Below are 22,470 nucleotides of genomic sequence, written 5' to 3' on the forward strand. Positions count from 1 at the left end.
TATTTTTCCAATGGCAGATATCAGCTAATGTATAATTATCGTTTTTTTTCTATTCAAAAAGGGAATGAGACCTAAGCATTACACAACTTTGATGCCTGGAGTCATACCTAGCATGTAAGAAGTTGGTTGCGGTTGTTAGAGGTCAGTCATTTCAGTTCCAGGACATCTGTTTGGTGCTCCTCAGGGTAGAGTCCTAAGCCAAACCATCTTCAGGTGCTTCATTGAACTTCCCTCCATCATCAGGTCAAAAGTGAGGATGTTAATGATGATTGCATAATATTCAGCACCATACACGATTCCTCAGATACTGAAGCAGTCCATGTTCAAATGCAGCAAGATCTTGTCAGCCCAAGCTTGGATATTGTCAAATGGCAAGTCACATACGCCCCAAACAAATGCCAGGCAATGACTATCCCCAAAAAGAAAAAAAAAAAAAGAGAGAATCTAACCACTGCCTCTTAACGTACAATGGCGTTACCTTCACTGAATCTCCCACTAACAACATTCTGGGCATTACCATCAACGTGAAACTCAACCAGATATGCCACACAATCACAGTGGCTACAAGACCAGATCAGAAGCTTGGAATAATGTGGCAAGTTACTCAGCTTCGAACTCCCCAAAGCCTGCCTGCCATCTACAAGATACAAGTTGGGTGTGAGATAGAAATCTCCCCACTTTCTGGAGCTGCACCAATCCAGCAAAACTCAAGCAGCTTTGCACCATCCAGGACAGAGCCATCCATATTTTGATACCATGTCCACAACTGTCCATACCCTCCACCACAAATGCTCAGCAGCAGCAATGTGCATTATCTCTAAAATGCTCTGCAAAAATGCAAAGTTCCTTATAGAGCATCTTCCAAACCCATAACCACTTCCATCTATAAGGACAAGGTCAACAAATCCAGGGGAACACCATCAAAATACAAGTTCCCCTCTAAACCATTCACCAGCCTGAGGTGGAAATCTATTGGTGGGTCAAAGTCCTTGAACTCCCTAAAGCATAATGCATCAATCGACTGCACACAGACTGCAGCAGTTCAAGGCGGCAGCTGTCCACCACCTTGTCAGGGGCTTCAAGGGACAAACAGTAAATGCTGGTCAGTCCAGAGTGCCCATGATTTGAGTGAACAAAAGAATTCATACACATACACTTTAAACAAAGAAAAACTCATTTTAAATTCTTTAAGAAACGATAATAAATTGTGAAACATGAGATACACACAAATATTATCAAAGATATAAAAACAGGAAACAAATGCAAGTCATCACAATAAATCTTAATCTCCCAAACATGGGAATGTCTGAACTGTGCATAACCAGACATAAGTGAGGCATTAACCAAGGAATCAAGTAATATTGGCACAGCCACTTTTACATATAAAGTAAGTTTTAATGGAATGGTCCTTCAGTCAATGGTGAGTACTTCAATATTTTTTATTTTATTCAACCTCATCATTTTGCTAATCATCTGGTAAAGAATGAAATGAAAATTCTAAGTTAAAACTACCAAATGTCTCTTCCGTCCATCCACTATAAAGATAGGAACTTGAGAACAGCAGTTGGTATTGAGCCTGTTCCACCATTCAACTGGCTTATGGATGATTTGTGCCTTGCTTCATTTCATTACCTTTAATCCACTTTCCTCAATATACTTGCTGAACATAAAGCTATGCATTGCAATCTTGAAAATTTCAAAATTATCTGGTAACCATGATATTTTGGACAAGATTATCGGAGTTTCCCAAGACCCTTTCTGCCAAAACGTGCATCTTGACGCGATGCTTTGATGACCTAGATCTAAGTTTTATGATCATGCCCCCTTTTTCCCGATTTCTCCAACAGATATATCCAAGGCCTTGGATATAGAACAAAGAAAATTACAGCACAGGAACAGGCCTCTCAGCCCTCCAAGCCTGCACCGATTGAAATCCTCTGTCTAACCTGTAATCTATTTTCTAAGGGTCTGTATGCCTTTGCTCCCTGCCCATCCATATACCTGTCCAGATACATCTTAAAAAGTCATAAACGTGTCTGCATCTACCACCTCGGCTGGCAACGCGTTCCAAGCACCCACCACCCTCTGTGTAAAGAATTTTCCACGCATATCTCCCTTAAACTTTCCTCCTCACACTTTGAACTCATGACCCCTACTAATTGAGTCCCCCACTCTGGGGGGGAAAAGCTTCTTGCTATCCACCTTGTCTATACCCCTCATGATTTTGTAGGCCTCAAATCAGGTCCCCCCCTCAATCTCCGTCTTTCTAATGAAAATAATCCTAATCTACTCAACCTTTCTTCATAGCTAGCGCCCTCCATACCAGGCAACATCCTGGTGAACTTCCTCTGCGCCCTCTCCAAAGCATCCACATCCTTTTGTTAATGTGGCGACCAGAACTGTATGCTGTACTCAATGTGGCTGAACCAAAGTCTTATACAACTGTAAGATGGCCTGCCAACTCTTGTCCTCAATATTCCATCCGATGATGGAAAGCATGCTGTATACCTTCTTGACCACTCTATTGACCGGTGTTGCCACCTTCAGGGAACAATGGACCTGAACACCCAAATCGCTCTGTACATCAATTTTCCCTAGGACTTTACTGTATAGTTTGCTCTTGAATTACATCTTCCAAAATGCATCACCTCTCATTTGCCTGGATTGAACTCCATCTGCCATTTATATGCCCAACTCTCCTACCCATATTCTGCTGCAAATCTGACAGTCCCCTTCACTGATATTCGATATCTGATATTCAACCAATCTTAGTGTTGTCTGCAAACTTGCTGATCAGACCACCCATACCTTCCTCCAAATCATTTACGTATATCACAAACAACAGTGGTCCCAGCACAGATCCCTGTGAAACACCACTGGTTACAGGTCTCCAATTTGAGAAACCCCCTACCACCACTACTGTCTCCTGTTGCCTAGCCAGTTTTCTTATCCGTCTAGGTAGCACACCCGGGATCCCATGCAACTTCACTTCCTCCATCAGCCTGCCATGAGGAACCTTATCAAACGCCTTACTGAAGTCCATAAAGATACCAATAAGGTACCACACGAGACTGCTCAGGGCCAATGGTGTTAGAGGCAAGGTGCTAGCATGGATAGAAGATTGGTTGTCTGGCAAAAAGCAGAGAGAGTGGGGATGAAGAGTCTCTCAGGGCGATAGCCAGTGGCATGTGGTGTTCCACAAGGGTCAGTATTGGGGCCACAATTTTTCCACTTCATACATTAAAGATTAGATGAAGGAACCAAGAGTATTCTGGCTAAGTTTGTAGACGATACAAAAATAGGTAATATTGAAGATGCAGAGAGGCTCCAGAAGGATTTGGACAGGTTAGGAGAGTAGGCAAAGAAGTGGCAGATGGAGTACAACGTGGGAAAGTGCAAGGTCATGCATTTTGTTCAGAATAATAAAAGCATGGACTATTTTCTAAATAGGGAGAAAATTCAGAAGTCTGAAGTGAAAAGAATCTTGGGAGTTCTAGTCCAAAATTCTGTGAAGATAAACTTGCAGGCTGAGTCAGTAGTTAGGAAGGCAAAAGCAATGCTGGCATTTATTTTTGACCGGAGTTGAAAATAAAAGCACGCATGTACTTCTGAGGCTCTCTAAGCCTCTGGTCAGGCCACATTTGGAGTATTTTGTGCAGTTCTGGACCCCACATCTCGCAATGGATATACTGGCCCTGAAGCGGGTTTACCAGAATGGTCTCAGGAATGAGAAGCTTAACATATGAGGAACGTTTGAGGACTCTGGATCTACACTCGATGGAATTTAGAAGGATGGGGGAGCGGGGGCGTGGGGGGGGGGGGGGGGGTTCTAATTCTACAGAGTACTGAATGGCCTGGACAGAGTGGATGTTGGGAAGATATTTCCATTTGTAGGAGACTAGGACCTGAGGGCACAGCCTTAGAGTAAAAGGGAAAACCTTTTCGAACAGAGATAAGGTGAAACGTCTTCAGCCAAAAAGAGTGGTGTACCTATGGAATTCACTGCCTCAGAAGGCTGTGGAGGCCAGGTCATTGAGATTGATAGGTTCTTGATTGTCAAGAGGATCAAGAATAACGGGGAGAGAGTGGGAGAAACTTACCAGCCATGACTGAATGGAGGAGAATATTCAATGGGCTGAGTGGCCTAATTTCTGCTCCTATTTATTATGGCCTTAACTCAAATGTTTGCAACCTGTCAAAATCCTGTAATCCTTCACATCCATGTCCACTGTGCTTCTATCTAGGCTCCTGATCTTTACATTAAATGTAGATTAAACAACACTTCAAGTTGGTCAAAACCAATCAACTAAATGAAACAAAATGAGCATCAGGTGACTTCCATTTTTTTGTAAATGATATTGTTGCATCAGAGAACTGATTAAAAAAAAAGAGATGTCTGCAAACTGAATAGCATCCTAGATTAGACTATCAATGTAACAGAGAAGATCACAAGTTCTTGAACATCTTCCAGAGGAGAGGCCAACACCTGAAAGATTTGCTCCGATCAGAAAGTTGTTTTTACTTAAAATTTCAAGCATTTACACACTATTTTTAAACTCTTCATTCAAGGTTGCTTAAAGCTATAGAAAGTGACACTTATTTGCAAAGCAACAATTCTACTTCTTTCTCATTCTTAATCTACAATAAAAGTCAGGCAACAAGTTTTCAAACATTTGTAGCAAGCAGCAAATGTGGAATGCTTTCTAAAAAGCTGATTTATGAATAAATTGGAGAGAAGTTTTGACGTTAACCATGTTTAACCAAAACCATTATCACAGTAAGATTTCAGCTGGAAATATTTTTAATTAACCAGTTTTTAGGCGTTTCATCTCCAAGGAATAGCACACCTGTGTAGTAACAAGCATTCCACAGTTTCATTGCTTCACTTGGCAGACAGTATTCAGCATTTACAGCCCACTTGGTAAACAATAGACAAAGAGACAAAGATTCTGACTTTAACCTAACTCAGTCAGTGTTAATTGAAAGCTTAATACTGTCTAATTTCTTCAGAGACAGGACAAAGATTTTCACTTCGATTGCCACCAAGACCTAAGTTTTAACCATTAGAATATTTGCCATGTTTCTAAATTATGGCAGAAGGTACAAGTGATAAAAAGAACCGAAGCCTCCACTATATAACTCTTGCAAAAATTTAAGAGACATCTTTCTTTTACAGAACTTATTTACCTAGTTCATCCCAGAGTTGTCTATACTTGTCAGTCATGGCTGTTCCTTGTTGCCTCCACAAAGACAGACGGGGGTCAGCCATAAATTGTTCTGTTATTAATGTTAACATTCGAGCACCATTTGAATCCCTCATCTTTAACATCTCCCGCACCTGCCAAAACAAGACAATTTATTTAAAGAGCAAGTTGCAGACATCATGGGCCATTTATTAAATATCTGTCAAGATATGCATTTGTTGAAAACGTATTTGCAGAGGCAATTTCTTATGCAGGCCAACAGGTCTGCTCAACAGTTTCAACCAAGGAAGAAAATAAAAATCTATCAATTCAATTGCTTAGTTATTCCGGTCGCCACAATCATTCAAAGTGAATTCTAAAACAAAGTGATCTTGGACCAGTTATTTCATCAATAACAATCAACCACTTGTCTAACATTATCATGGTGAAACAAAGCCGCCACTGGCACAACTGGTGCATTGATATTCAAGATGTCAGACAATAAGCAAGCCCACCATGCCAGAGTGGAAAAACATCAACCTTGGTCTAAACGGACTGAAAAATTTACTCTGGATGTAGGTGTTTAAGACTTGGGCAGCATGGTGGCTCAGTGGTAAAACGTGACTGCTGCCTCACAACACCAGGGATGCAAGTTTGATTCCAGCCTCAGACTGTCTGTACAGAGGTTGAACATTCTCCCAGTGTCTGCGTGGGTTTCCTGCGGGTGCTCTGGCTTCCTCCCACAGTCCAACGATGTGTAGGTTAGGTGGATTGGCCATGATAAATTGTTCAGGGGTGTGTAGATGAGATGGGTTATAGGGGGTTGGGTCTGGGTGGGATGCTCTGAGGGTTGGTGAGAACTTGTTGGGCTGAAGGGCCTGTTTCCACACTGCAGGGATTCCATGATTATATGACTGAATAGGTTTTGATCCATTTTATAATGCAGTTTGTCAAGATCAGACACAAAGAAACAGCCCTCCATAAATATATGAGCATGAAGTTTGGATTGGGCAAGATGTGGGAATATACATGGCTGCTTTGCCTTATCAAGAAAAATATGGTAATTTATAAGAACATTGGAACTATTTTGCATAGATTTATGAATACTCGTTCAAATAAAAAAGGGTTTGTGGACTGCTGTACAATATTAAAAGAAGCTGTCAGCTAAATAGCTCCCCAATCCCAACAAACACACAATGATCACTGAGCACAGCTATAAAGGGCAATGCTGAAAGCATTGGGCAAGATCAGAAATGATATAGAAAACCTTAAATGGATTATAATTGTGAAAGGGCAGAGGGAGAAAATTGTAAATGGAACATCATACACCACACTTCTGGGTTCAAATGACTGTGGATGATGTCCACCAGGAAATTTAAGAATGGCCAATGTCCGACAAGCTTTTTTTAAAAAACCGTAGGGGAGATTGACCAAATGTAAGTATTTGCAGACCAGTTTACCTAGTTTACTTCACAACTTGAGTCTTTCATTTCATATGTATCTACCATATGTTTATTTACAGGAAAAACTGATGCAATCACCAGGGATTTTATGGGATGATTGTGCTCAAAATTCTTGAGAAATAGACATGCTACATTTGGGAAAAGGTGATGGATGCACTGCACAAATTATTGGAAAGACTTGGTCAAGGTAGCATTTGGAAGGTTATGCAGAGGCTAAGTCAAAGTCAGAGGTTAAACAGAGGCTAAGAATTAAGAAGGATAGAAAACCAGATTAAAACTTGGTCAAGACTGGAAAGGAGATAAAAGTGATTTTTAAGAATGGGTGAGTGGGTAGTGGTATCGCCCAAGAGTGGTCTTCTGTTCACGGCACCCAAACAATTTGGACATAGTCCAAGAGGGACTGGTGCCAAACATGCAAACACGACTAAGACTGAAAGAACTTGTCTAGGGATATTGACAAGACAGGAGTTTAGAAAAAAAGGCAGTCAGCTGGCATAGAGCATTTTGGTTTAAAAAGGCAGTTAACTTATGAAAGTAAGATGGATGGTGTGAAACAGCAGAGTAATTTTCAAGCACTGAATGCATTATCCCAATTAGATAAGGGCACAGGACAAGAGCGATAACTTCCACTGAGGGATAGAATACGAAAACCAAGCCGATAATGAGGAACTGACATTAAATCTTAATAAAACCTGCACTGAGGATGCTGAATGCAATATCAGGCTAAAAACATTAGACAAAAGGTATTAAGGTTTTAGAAAGGATACAGTACAGATTCATTAGGATGTTCTTGTGAGGAAATATGAAAGAGACTGGAGTATTTTTATGTTAAATTACAACAGATTCTTGGGTGGCATGGTGGCTCAGTGGTTAGAACTGCAGCCTCACAGCACCAGGGACCCGGGTTCGATTCCAGCCTCGGGCGTCTGTCTGTGTGGAGTTTGCACATTCTCCCCGTATCTGCGTGGGTTTCCTCCAGGTGCTCTGGTTTCCTCCCACAAGGTGGTAGTGAAGGGTTTTTTTTGGACTGGAGGCCTGTGACCAGCAACGTGCTGCAAGGATTAGTGATGGGTCTGCTGCTTTTCTTCATTTCTAGACATGATTTGGCTATGGATGTAGGAGGCATGGTAATGATGACACCAAAGTTGGTGGTATAGGGACAGTGAAGGTAGTTAGCTCAGAGTACAGAGATCTTGATCAGATGGACTAACGGGCCGAGAAGTGGCAGATGCAGTTTAGTTGAGATAAACGCAGAGAGTTGTATTTCAGCAAGTCAAATCAGAGTAGGACCTGTAGAGTTAATGGCAGGACTCTGGGGAACATTGCCTAACAAAGGGACATAGGATGGTGAAGGCAGCATTTGGCACACTTGCTTTCATTGGTCAAGACATACAGTATGTCACGTTGCAACTGTACAGGACACTGGAGAAGACATTTTCAGAGTACGAGCTCAATTCTGTCTCCCTGCTTTAGTAAATATACTGAACTTGACAGGGTTCAAACAAGATTCACAAGAACGTTGGTGGGGTTGGCCGGTTTGAGTTATAGGGAGAGGCTGAATAGGCCAAGCTATTTTCTCAGAGCGGAGGAGGTTAAGGGTTGACCCAGTAGACATTTATAAAATCATGAGGAGCATGAATAGTTCTTGCTATCTCTGGATAGTCAAAGTCCTGTACCCTGGGGAAAAACATGGTCCAAAATTAAAGGGCATGGGTTTAAGGTGAGAGAGGAAAGATTTAAATGGGATCTAAGGGACAACATTGTCATGCAGAGTGTGGTGCTTATACAGAATGAGCTGCCACAGGAAGGGGAGGAGGCTGGTACGAGAACCATGCAAAAAGGCACCTGGATATGTCTATGAACGTGAAGGGTTTAAGAAGGGCCAAATGCTGGCAGATGGGATTAGATTAATTTAGAATGCCTGCTAAGCCCAGACAATATGGTGCGAAGGGCTTGTTTCTGTGCTATACGTTTCTATAACTAAGAAACTCAGTAGGTCTGTAAAGAGAGAAACAAGAGTTAACATTGAGTCAGCTATAACTCTGCTTTCTCTCCACAGCTGCTGCCATACCAGAGTTCCTCCAACTGGTTTCATTTTTTTCAGACCTTCAGCATCTGGAGCTCTAAGTTTTGAGTGAGGTGATTTTGGTGGTGAGGCTGCAATTTTCCTGGAGGTACCCAGGACTTCTGGGGTGTTTGTGACACTCCTGCTTATAAAAGGTGAGTGCACAGTTAAGAATAACCAGCAGCTCCAGCTTTACATAAGATTGGAAAATGACCAGAAAACAAGAACAAACCCATGGCTAGGAGGTATAGGTAGAGGCCTCTATCACTACAGGTGGCTCAGAGAACGCTGGGGATTGTGACTCCAGCCCCTTTCATGTTCTCCTTGTGGCCCTCTCTTTTGGGAGTCCATCAACCATAGCAGAAACCTACTACAGCCCCAGTGACAGACTGGGTTGACTCCTCTTTCCACTGCCCACCAACTATGTCTATTTTGACACATGAAAGCAAACTGCTCATTAGTTGCCTCTCAAAAGTAAGTGAGTGGGTACTACTGAAACCCTCTGGGGTCAGGGCCAGGAAATGGTCACAGAGAAAAAAAAAAATGTCAAAAAATTCAGGCAAAAATTAAGAGGATTTCATTTCCAGCACTGGTGGGCATAACATAAATTAGGTCAACAGTTCAGCTTATATTATGTATGAAGGAAACAGATTGCAAGGATATGAAGGCAGGGTTCTTAATTGTGATTAGGACAATTGCTTATATAAAAGTAAATCCTGGCACACATTATTTGTGCCAAATGGTCATTTCTCTGCTGTATATTTCTTCATCTACTTCAAATGAGAGTCAATGTTCCCACTGCTAATTAGCCAATCAGCATGCACCGTTTGACTGAACAGGACAGCTGCTGCATGTACCCTCAGGGTGTCTATAAGAGGGAAAATATATAGTACACCATATGATTGCAAACTGGATTTGAGTGTGATGCTTATTACTTATGAAACAAATAATAAACGACAGCATTTCTTGCTTGTAACTGTCATCATGGGTCTATTTTAAAACCCAGAAGGAGGTCCAGTAACCAACATGAAGCCAGGTTTCTGCCAATAGAAGGGTAAAGACAAGTTATCTTGCCAATCCCTCTTCTACTGTAGGACCAGCTTTTCTTTTATTTGACACTTCATATCAGCACAGCTGAGACAAAAACTCAGCATATGGGTGGGCCCAGGGGAAAACTGCATTGCTAATTCAAACTCCACCATTCCAATGTGCTGTAGTTGGCGATTTCTAATGCTTTAAATCTGAAAGATTTTGCAACGTACCCATTTTAACCAAATGCTACAGCTGTGGAGAAGACCATGGCCATGGATACAAGTGTGGCAGACCGAAAACATTTATTTTGAATTTTAACTTGAATATTTAACTTAATTGTTTGAGCTTCCAATTAGCTATTTCTCCTCCAAAGAGATTCATTGAGGCCCACTTCCAACACACAATAATCAAAATGCAAAGGAGAATTCAGTAATCCTCTATTTCTGGTGGACAGTTAGGCTCACATAACAGTAGGTGCGTGAAAATAAGTCAACAACGACTTCAGTTCTTCATTCTGATCTGCATTTGAACAGACTCCCTGCTTGGTTGGCAGGATTGGTATATGTTTACAGCAGTCTTTGAGCAAAATAAGCAAAATATAGGGAAGGAAGTTATGATGCCATTTATATTTCAGAAATGGACAAAGTATAGCCTTCATATTTAAAATTCATTATACCAAGTCACAACGTGAGGGGAAATACCTGACTCAATTTGAGCTGTGCCATATGATTACACTGTCCTGTCCAACGTCCCTGCACGACAGTGTGGATGCATTTTAATAAAATGGTCTGATGAAATTCTATGATAAGCTATTTGCTTCTATTGCTTCCAAAGAAATTGACACCAAAAAAGATAGCATTTATCACAAAGCAAGAGATGCTATCCACGATAACAAAATCAGGAGCTATTTTGTCAAAGTCTGCATTGACTTCAAGGGGTCACCTTTATATAATCTACAGCATTTTGTAGATTCCTATGCAAAGAATCTGCTTCTTTCAGCATTTCAACAGGCCACATCCATTGTGTTAAAAATCGATGGAGCTCCAAGGCACCTTTAAACTAAAAACTTATAGAAGTCCTTAAAAGAAACAAATCAAATCAGAATAACAAATTATCAACGCACCAGCTTTGATACAGTTGATGACATTAATATTTTAGGCTCAAATTATTTTACTTCTACACCTCATCAGGTCTATAGTTTGATTAACTTCTTGTCAGCTGTCAGTTTTGTCATTGATCTGACGTTTGCAGGTAATACATTCACATCAGCTACAGGGTGAGTGACAAGTTAAAAATCCATACCTTTGCAAACAACAAGTTCAGCTGTTTTCCAGATCCATGGTAGCCGCCCTGGGAAAGGAAGAGTTTAACCTGTTCCTGAACCTGTTCCTCATCCAAGTGCCAACAGTTTTCATCATCAATGCTGGCTCCTGCTGTTGGATCAGGGGCACCTTCATCCAAAGAAGAAAACTTTTAAATCTGCAGCAGATTAAATTCAGTTCTAATATTAACAGAGTGAAAGAAATAGATGCGGTTCAGAGGGAGTGTGGCAGGCAAAAAGAAGTATGAATCCAGTAATTCCAGTAGTAAAAATTGGTAGATTACTTAGTCACAGGACCTGGAGAGACAGTTCTCAATGCCTGCACTTTGTGCAAGAGCACAGAAAGTTGGTTACACATTTCGCAAATGAGATACACAAATCGTATTTTGGGCGGGAAACAGGACCAATTTCATCTTATGGATATAAAATGGTCCATTCTCTGTTGGAAAGACAAAGCAATGGAAAAGAGCCTCAGGGGAGGGAGAAATTGGAAAATAAGTTTATTTTGTCTCCATCTCTGAAAAATAAATTTCACATTCCTGAAAAGCAAACAAAACAAATTGCCAAAAATGGCAAGAATGCTGCACATAACTGACAAGGTCCTTGGAAAAAGCTAGAGTCAACTGCAACATGTTGAAAGATTCATCCAAGCCTTGGTCTTTTAATGCTGAGCAACAGCAGTAAGAAAGAAGCCTGACACCCGGAATTCCTGACAAATTGCTTTGGTGCTTTTCTAAAAGTCATATTCTTAATTCAGATCATGACAGGAGCCAAAGACAAACCAAAAAAATCCATCACAACTGGAAGGATTGGACATAAGGTTAACTTCAGAAATCACAAGACAAAAATATGAAAATAAAGGAAAAAACAGAAAAAGTAACTTTTAAACCAAAGTGCTGGAGAAACTCAGGTGGTCAGGCAGCAGTTGGGGAGAGAAACAAACTTTTTTTGATTCCAGAATGATCCTTCACTGCAACGTATGAATGTCCAAAGGAATAACAGAATACGAGAGGAGGAAAGTAGAAAGAAGTTAGTTTGTTAAACAATGGAATATTTACAAGCACACAAAAATCATGTCAGCAACCGTCTGGTCACAGCAACTATTTTAACCACAATGGCTAAACAAAGTCTACCCAAAATGTTTCACCATGGATTTCATGCACTCAAATAAAACAACAAAAAGGTCACTAAATCCAGACTATGGAGAGTCGCTACCGATTTATTTTGCAGTCGTGCACATTTCACGTCGTGCAGAATGGAAGACCATCATGAAAGACACTCACACTTACTGATTTAGATCTGCCTGCTTAATACACGTGATTTGGTTTTAATAAATACTGAACCCACTGTCTATAATTGCAGGCTTAAAACGTTACAGTAACAAATTCTAAAACTCCAAATTCAACCAATGAGGAGAAAGCTCAGTCAGGTAAACGTGCTGAACCTACCGTGTACTTGATTGATTTCGGAGTTGAGAGAGAGAATTTCATCGGCTAGTTTTTGGGCAGTAGGCAGAACTTCTGTGTGATGTACTGTGATCAAATACTGAACAAATTTCTGCAGTTGGTCTCGGTTCATCTGAAAAAGTGTCTCTGAAATGGGAAGATGCAACTTGACCTGATCAGGTTTGCGAATCCGGTACAGCGAGAGTGCTACAACATGCGCGCAATAAAAGATGTCTTTGTTTCCGCAGCCACAGGTCACTGAGGTAATTTTGCAACGATCAAAGCTGATAGCAACATTGCAAACAGTTTCTGGTTCCGATTGTGTGGCAGGTTCAATTACTGTGCCACTTAAGTGGAATCCTGCAGAAAATAAAAGAGGAAAGCATCCATCAACAATGCACTAAACAAACTCTCATCCTGCCATACGCTGCCAAAGAAATGCATATTTCTTTTCAAATTACAAAATGTCAACAATTAAAGCATAATCATTAAAAGGAAAAAAAATATTGCTTTGCTTTTGAGCAGAGAAAGAGGTGATCGTTTTAACCACATTTCACTAAACACTAAGGGAGGGAATCTTCTAACTAGCACTCAAGAACTGTGAAATCTTGCATTTTTCAGCTCTCAAAATGAATTATTTGCCAAGCAAGTTAAAACAGTCTCAAACCATAACCATATCCCCTCCCACATCTTTGCTTCAATCCAGCACGGTGGAAACCAAGCAGGATTGAGTTGCCGCAACTTGTCAAAGGAGTGGGAGATTTTCCAGTTTAGATGAGCGCTCCACAATAACAGTTGTGTTGCTTACCTACAGGTGAGACTTCCTACAAACTGAATTCTTAAGTATCACATTGTTCCAGAGTCAATAGAATTTTTTAAAAAAGAAGTAATCTCCTAATGTGGGAACTAAGCCAAAAGCAATCAAAAACAATTCTATACGCGAACAAACTTAGCCAGCAGTTTTAGTGCTCAAGTTTACTCCCCTCTTTTTCGAAAAAAGTGGAAAGGAGCATTAAAGGGCGAAGCACTTTTTTGAAAAAAAAAAGTCTATGTGAAATAAGTTAGCAAACCACTGCATTTAGAGCCAACTAATCTTTCAGCATTTTTTGACCACTTGCCACGGTAATTGAAAATATGAAGACAAAATACAGACGTATCAAGCAAGCACAAGTAAAGTTTACGGAGTAGTTTTCCACTCAAGGTTACATGACCAAAAACTTTAGAAAAGGTAAACAAGCTGCATTACAACCAAATTAAAAGAAATAATCCAAAATTGATCTTCTAACTATCCTGGAGTACATCAAGGACAAGTAAAGCTGATGTGATAATGGAAACTGCAGATGCTGGAGAATCCAAGATAACAAAGTGTGGAGCTGGATTAACACGGCAGGCTAAGCAGCATCTCAGGAGCACAAAAGCTGACGGTTCGTGCCTAGACCCTTCATCAGATGAAGGGTCTAGGCCCAAAACGTCAGCTTTTGTGCTCCTGAGATGCTGCTTGGCCTGCTGTGTTCATCTAGCTCCACACTGTTATCAAGTAAAGCTGATGTTTGGTATCAAAAGCTTCGCAGCAAGAGCTGTCATAGTTTAAACATGTGATTGTTACTTTTTGCCATTTTCTGTAAACAAAGTTCATGACAAGTGATTTTAAAACCTCATTAAATTTTCATTAGTTGAAGACTCTTTCAATTCTAGGAATCTAAACAGAATATTCAAGGCAGATATAAAAAGAAAATTAGAATTTTTAGTCATTCGTGTGATAACTCCAAGATGTTATTGTTCTGCCCAATGCCCCAGAATGTTGCTGTAATTTATTGTGACCCCAGGACCACTGATTTACAATTTTTCCTCTGACTCTCACAAGCAGTCATCGCACTTTTCGAAAATTTGAGTCCCATGCAAGTTGGCACTACATCTCAAAGACATTACATGCCCAGGCAGGTAGGCACATGGAGCCAAGATAAAATTGACGATAAAAAGTAATCAACCTTATCCTCAGCGAACCACTACACCTGGAAATTTCACTCAGCTGCAGGTCCACAGCAGAACTAAATTCACCCTTAAAATGGCAGGAACCATACTGGTTCCCCCAATAGTTTAACAAGCTAAGATACTTAATTTAACGAATACATAGCTTTATTCAATTCAAAGCTATCAAGTTAATTATAATGGCAGAGGAACTGATGATTTTCCTTACTCACTCAGTTAAGTGTGGAGATACTAACTCAAATTCGTCAGATAATGGAGCAGTCCACTCCTATATGCCTCAAGTCATGGCCAATATCCAGGCTTGGACTCCCCCAAAGTGTTAATCAGCAAACAGCATTTCTGCCACACAAATACTGGATAATGATAATCTCCACCTGGGGAAAAGTCAAACCATCACCATTTCCAAAGCATCATCAGACAGTAAGCTTGCAGGTGACAAAAAAAAAATTGGTGGTGTAGTGGACAGTGAAGAAGGTTATCCAAGAGTACAACATGATGTTGATCAACTGGGGCTAGAGGATTGAGGAATGTCAGGAGGAGTTTAATTTAAATAAATGCATTTCAGTAAGCGAAACCAGGGCTAGACTTGCACAGTTAATGCTAGGACCCTGGGGAGTGTCAGTGAACAGAAACCTAGGCATGCAGGTACATAGTTGCTTGAAAGTGGTTTGAAGGTGCAAAGTGTAGGAGTTGGTATGATACAAGTGTCTTGTACAGCTAGAATGTAAGGCAACATCTGGAGGACTGCATACAACTCTGGTCGACCTGCTATAGGAAAGATGTTATTAAACGGGAAAGTGCACAAAAAAAGGATATACAAGGATGCTACTGAGACTGGAAGGCTGAGTTATAAGGAGCGGGTGGATAGACTAGGAATCCCACACAAACCTATAGCTGTGGACCAGGCTCAAGGGTCAAATGGCCTACTCCTGCTCCTAATCCTTACCTCAACAAGTCAAAGTCCTGGAACTTCCTGACAGCAGCTATGAACAATAAATGCTAGTGAAATTCGTATCCCACAAAAAATTTTTAAAAAGCTGTCCTGCAGCAAGGAAATTCTTTTTTACTTTAAACATAAAGGCCAGAAGGCAAAATTCCAGTTGTGTTCTACTCCCGATATACACAGGGATGACCTATTAGGTTGTGCACACATGCTGAAGTTTTGTCAATGCTTTAACATGTCTGCTGTCACACATACAGGTATGTCTCTGTAATTTAGTTCCCCTTTAATCAGTCAACATACCCAGCTTTAACTGGACACTCAGCAGATAGCAGGCACACAACATCAAACAGGAAACAATTTAACTTAACAGCTCCAAAATAGGACAGCCAGCTGAGGTGGGTAACCTCAACCTTTAGAAAGTACTTGGATGAACATGAAATGTCATAACATTTAAGGCTACGAGCTGAGTGTGGGACTAGTTTCAGCATTATATTTTTGGCAGTTCACACATTGATAGTGTGGACACAAAGAAGCCTTCCCCCTTGGTAGAGGTATCAATGACTAGGGGGCACAGATTTAAAAGATAACAGACAAGAGGTTAGAGGGGATCCGAGGACAAGTTTATTCATCCCAAGCATGAGGCACAGGGTACAAAGCTCTCAGCCAAGTGCCTGAAACATGATCAGAATAAATTACATGGTAGTTTTTGTCTGATGCAGGCTCGATGGGATGAAGGGCCGTTTTCTGTGCTGTAGACCTCGTACGATGATAATGAGACCAGAGTCATGGAACTTCATCTCAGTACAATTTAAGGTAGTAATTCAGGAAAGATGATGAAGGCTTTTAAAGAAAATGAACGCCATTGAGATATTCAGCAGAAAAAAGAGCTAAATTCAGCGTAGTTCCATGATGGCTGCCTTCAAAGCAAAAGGTACATGGCTAAAATTAAGACAGCATACGTATCCCTTCAGATTTAAGATTGCAAGGTTGCAGCCAGGTGTTTACGAAATCAAAAACTTGTGTCACTAAATCTTCCACAGCCATGCCCCTCCTTACTTGATACACACTATTCATTTACCCCATCTCTTTCCTCATGTCAGTATCAAACAATCAGATTCTTTCCTGATCAACTCTACAGCTTAAGCAAAATTAGCACAAAATAAATGAATCCCACGTTGTACAGTTAAGTTTCTTCACTCTCAGCATTGACAGCTGTACCTCTCAGCTAAATAAATCAAGTATTACTGGTCATTACATCCTAATTGGGAAAAAAAGTAGGAAACACTGAGGAATAATTGTTGTCTGGATGATTGCAGTGTTTATTTCTTCAGCTTTGTCAAAAAAAATTAGAATAAAAAGTCAGCATGGGGATCAAGACTGTGTTTATGAAACACAGACAGACAGATAAATGGGATGAAGTGAGGACCTCAGAAGCAACCACCGAAAGCACAAAGCAAAGTGCTTAGAATGTTTTTCACGCACAGTTTGAGATGCCCACTGACAAGAAAGTAATGCAACAAACATCAAAACAATTCAGTGTTTCACACAGCAAACCCTTTAAGGAAGTAAAATCTCAGTTACCAAGGGGTTTGATTTGGTGGGTGATAATGCAGTAACATATGACAGGCTATCACTCAATCTGGTGCAGTCTCAAGTTCAGAGGCAATGGTTTCTTTCGCAAGCCTACATGAACTTGATCAAAAGCCATAAATTTTCACATTACTTTGAGAAATCATGTTGCACAATACTATTCAAATTAATATTCAAGGTTCATTCTTTCCAGTATGACATGCAGGGTAGCAATACATACATTAAAACATTTAAATCACATTTTAGGTACAGATTATTTGTATATTTTGGACTGAAGTCTAAAACTTGATTGAATTGTATTATTTTGTGCAAAATTGTACTGAATTTCAGCAACACAACAAACTTGGGTAATTTCCATTTCTGCATCTGGAACACGGTCAAAGTTGTCTGCAGAACACTCTTCCAGGTTAGAATGAAATGCCAAGGAAATTGAGTCTCTCGTGAGCATTTCATCACCATCTTCAGTGCAGCATTAATACCAGTTTCTCTGAAAAGGCTTAGTTCACCCCCATCCTCCCAAAGGAAAGCTTTTGGTGGCATATCTCTGATGAAGTCAGTTTCAAATCAGGTAGAGATATCCATGCAGTTTTAGTGTTAAACATTCCCATTGACTCCTGTCTTTCCTGTTACTTCCTGCAGTTATTTCTAAGTCTGCAGACATTATTTCCATTTGCAGGATTTCTTATCACCAAAGATGCAAAACAAAAAAAATCACGTGAACAACGATGCAGAGGTAAATTTAGCACAAAATCAAATTCAGTGCTGAATCCAAAACTCTCCTGCATTTCTAGGTGTAATTAAGCTAGCCTCTGTTGTTCCATTTTCCTTGAGATTCAAATTGCCAAACATCATCTGCGTTACTGAAAGAACTGCAAAAGCATATTTATAAAGAAGTCACCTATCAATGTGAAAAGCAAGAATTTTTTTAAAATCTAGAAACTGAATCATCTCTCAGTGAAGTAAGACCCATATTTTAATATCAGTGTTATTTACTAACTTGTTCTGCTTATAATCCAAGGGTGTAAACATAAAATTAAATGGATAATTATAACAAGAATGTGGCGGCAGTCCATGTTCTGCTAGACTGCAACTTTCTCTTGAACCAAGCTCTAAAGAAATGACACGGCCATGGAAGTAACACACTTCATATTGCACCCAAGCCACTTACAGGTACCCAGCAAGATATGCATTTAGGGTGAACAAGTGACAGCAGCAATTTTTCTTTCCACCCATGGCACTCGCCTCCCACCCACCCCCATCCCTCAACAAATCCGAGACAACAGTAAGAGACCACTTTCTGTGATAGAAAACCCATGAATATCTACAGAGATCTGGAGCCATGCAGAACAAGCAAAAGAAACCAGCTGACAGTATTAAAACTCTGGATCCTGCCATGTGTGAAATCCACCATTCCGTGCTGTATGATACAAATATTTATGAGAACACTTCTCAGATCAGCTACTGTTCAAGATCGTGACTCATTACAGAAGTCTGAGTAATTTGGGACTAATATCTACATACAGAACAAATTAGAACTCCTTAGGTCACTGACTCCCTCATCATAAGACAAGTTTCATACATTAATAACTCAGGGTTCCAGTGAGTGATAAACCCACATAAAAAATTTTGAAAATGTGGTGTGAAATCAATAAATTGAAACTTTATTACTGTTTGAAGACAAACCTGATAATTAAGGGTGCAAAAAGTCAGGCAGCATCTCAACCGCAGAACACAGTCAAGTGGTGCTCACACATTCCAGCTCCACTCATTGGATAGTGATCAGACATGTAAACCTTCATGGATTTTGTCCTTACCATGATGGCTTGTAGTGCTGATTGTAGTCAATTGTAGCCTTTTCCCTCCCCCAAGTCAGCCAACTGAGATCATCAGCACAGAACTTCCTGACCTGATTAACCCAGTTTTAAAACACATTATGCCTTTAGCAACTGAGTCAGAAAGGAGCTATGTTCATGAGAATATATAATTTTCAATTGAACAAAAGAAGTGCAGATGCTGGAGATCTGAAACAAAAAACAAATTGCTGGAGAAACTCCACAGATGTTGCCATATCCACCGAGAGAAAAGTTTCAAGTTCACTGACTATTTCAGAACCAGAAGCAGCCAGGAAAAGGTTGTCTATGCTGATGACATTAGGGTGAGGGTGGGAGCGAGAGAGAGGGAGAATGTACGGGCAGGGCAGAGGGATGTGGCGGAAGCACAAACTAGGAAAGAGGAGAGTCTACACAGGTGACAATGAGAATTAAATCATTAGTTGAAAGTGGGCTCTCTGTACTATAAGTAAGGCAGACATTTCATGACAGGACTTGGGATTGTATAGGACGACGTTTTCAATTTCTACCAGGATAGGCTGCAACTTTTAACATGCACAGCATAGACTCTAAATGCCAGTGCCAGTACTAACAGCCCACAATATTGTGCAGGTTACAAAGTGGTCTAATATACTGCTTGGAAGCGTTTTGTTTTTAAACTGATACGTGAGATGGAGGCGTCACTAGCTGGCCAGCATTTTTGCTTGTCCTTAGCTGCCCTTAAGGTGCTGGTGAGCTGCCTTCTTGAACCACTGCAGTCCACCTGCTGCAGGCACACCCTCAATGCCATTTGGGAGGCATTTCCAGGATTTTGACCCAGCCACAGTGAAGAAACAGTGATATACTTCCAAGTGATGGTGAATGGCTTGGAGAGGAACTTGGAGGCAGTGATGTTCCCATGTCTGCTGCCCTTGTCCTTCTAGATGGAAGTGGCCATGGGATTGGAGGGTGCTGTTGGAGGATCTTTAGAGAATTTCTGCAGTGTATCTTGTAGATCGTACCAGTGCTGCTGCTGCTGCTGCTGCTGCTGCTGCTGCTGAGTGTTGGTGGTGGAGGGAATGGATACTTGTGGATGCCGTGCCAATCAGGTGAGCTGTTGCTGTTCTGGATGGTGTCAAGCTTGAGGTATTGTTGGAGCTGCACCCATCCAGGCAAGTGGGAGGTATTCCGTCACACTCCTGGCTTGTGCCTTTGACATGGCGGACAGGCTTTGGGGAGACAGGGATGAGAGTTTCTTGCTGTAGTATTCCTAACCTCTGACCTGCTCCTGTAGCCACTGTTTACATGACAAGTTCAATTGAGTTTCTGGCCAATGCTAACTCCCAGGATGATGATTGTGGGGGAATTCAGTGATGGTCAGATTATATCTTATTACTGATGGGCATTCATACCACACAAAAGCCAGGCAATGTTATTTGCCAGTTGTCAGCCCAAGCCTGGTTATCGTCCAGGTCTTGCTGCATTTGAGCATGGATTGCTTCAGTATCTGAGGAGTTACAAATGGTGTAATCATTGAACATCACCAACTCTGACTTTAGGAGGGGAGGACATTGCTGAAGCAGCTAGTGGTTAGGCCCCAGGACACCACCAAGGAACTTCTGCAGAAGTTTCCTGGAGCCGAGATGACTGACCTTTCACTGTGTAGCAGGTCTAAATAAGGACTGGAGTAAGCGCAGGCCTGGTGAGCCGAAAGGCACGCTCCCGTGTTGTCTTGTATAGTATTGTATTGGACATTGGCAATTGATGCGAGGTGGGAAAGAGCGCATACATCTTAATGTAAATAAACTTCAGAAAAAATGGCTGAGACAACCCAAGTCCAAAAGGCTACTGAATTGTTCTTAGATTCGTATCAAACAGAAATTAAGCCACATTTGTAGGAACTAAACGGAACTTATTTCACTATGATTATGACAGCCAGCGTTATTTGGCAATGAATAAGACATCCAAATAAAACATTGTGCTTCAACTTTGTTACTAAAAAAAGTGGGTTTGTGCAGAAACCAAATGGTAGACAAATGCACAATATTTACATCTTTTGCCACTTCGAACAAAATAAATAAAAGCTCTCACTAAAATCACTGATGCGACTACTGATTTCAAAAAGACGCATGTATAATTTATACGCAATTTATTTTTACGTTTTTCTCCAAATTTTCTTTCAAATTTGAAAACATCAGACCTCATGTCCATAGGTACCAGCAAGCATTCAATACTCTTCACAAAGTAGTTGTTCTTGGGGAAAACTCAAGCAAACTACAGAGCACAAATATTCAGACTTGGCACCATCCTCGCCCAATGTGTACTTTCTATTATTGTCAGAGAGAGGGGGAGAGGGGAAGAGAAGGTGACTGCAAGTGTTGCATTTTAATTAGGATGGAACTTGGACTTTTCTGAAATGATGAGCATCAGTCATATCAGAGGCACATTCAGGATAGTTTCTTTGTAAAGAGGTTATCAAAACATATCAGAGGCAGTAGCTCACAACTAGCATCCAAAATCTTCCATTTCATCTTTACCATATTTTGTCTACACACAGTGAAAATCCACATTTATCTCAGATGATGAGATCGCTATCCAATCATCTAGTAGAACAAACAAAATCAGTGCCTTCCTAGAAAGGCATACTGCACTGCACAGCACACTTCTTCCTCATTTAAATGAAATAATTTCCGTTCACCACAGAATTTGAACATTCATGGCAGTCAACGTGTCAATTCTGAAGTATCATGGGCGTTTACGGACGAGAGAGAAAACAGTGCAAGCGAAGAAAGGAATGGACAATAGGATAGCAGCTGGGAGAAGAGTAAGGATATCAAAAACATCCTCCACCTCATTGTCACAGTCTTTGAAGTAATTTAAAAAGAATGCATTTGGCATTGAAATGCACTGGTGTACAACCAGAATAATTTGATCTCTCTGCATGTGGAGGTACATGCTAAGTGATGGATTGAAGCGCATATCTGGAGTGTAAATTCGGAGAAGCCCATATGCTGTTGTATTTTCAGGACAACATGTCATGAACTTACATTAAGTTGGTTTGTAATTTTAAGGCTTTGCTTGTTTCCAACAGTAGGTGGAATGCTATCCCATGAAATTGCATTACATCTACAACAATATCAGGGAAAGATCCAGTCTTCATAACCTGCTCCCATTTACAAATGGTTGGATAATATTTCTCCATAATTATTCATTTCTTCACTTCAACCGCACTTTTTGTTGTGAGCAACAGTAGTCGTTGAAACTCTCAATAGCAGATATTTGCACAATGGTTTGATTATACCCTCTTCCACCTTGAGGTAAGTGCAGGTTCATGGAACATCAGGTTACCTAGGTAACATCAATAAAAACTTGATTTTAAAATAATTGCAGCGCCCTAAATGAGGCGCAACGTGAACTGAAGATGGCTCTCTCCCTGCACACAATTTAAAACGTCTCCCTCGAACAACTACTCATTTATCCTCAGATGGATAACAGGGACTGCAGTTTCACCATCCACACAGGAAGGACAACATAAAAACAAGGCAAGAGCTGGAGTAGGCCATTTGGCTCTTGGAGGCTACTCTACTATTCTAAGATATTATCGATCATTTGATCCCTTTCGCCCCCAGAA

At 40.7% G+C, this 22,470-nt stretch overlaps 1 protein-coding gene across 1 annotated transcript in view; it reads right to left on the minus strand.

The window, feature by feature from the left end:
* Positions 1-22,470, minus strand: part of LOC125456169 (zinc finger SWIM domain-containing protein 6) — a 198,262-nt gene that overhangs the window by 76,996 nt on the left and 98,796 nt on the right. The window contains exons 2-4 of the mRNA XM_048538990.2: positions 12,513-12,869; positions 11,046-11,194; positions 5,188-5,338 (exon numbers count right to left, since the gene is read on the minus strand). Coding sequence (XP_048394947.1) covers positions 5,188-5,338; positions 11,046-11,194; positions 12,513-12,869 — 657 coding nt within the window. The remainder of the gene's footprint in view (positions 1-5,187; positions 5,339-11,045; positions 11,195-12,512; positions 12,870-22,470) is intronic.

This window comes from Stegostoma tigrinum, chromosome 1, assembly GCF_030684315.1.
Source record: "Stegostoma tigrinum isolate sSteTig4 chromosome 1, sSteTig4.hap1, whole genome shotgun sequence".
NCBI lineage: Eukaryota > Metazoa > Chordata > Chondrichthyes > Orectolobiformes > Stegostomatidae > Stegostoma > Stegostoma tigrinum.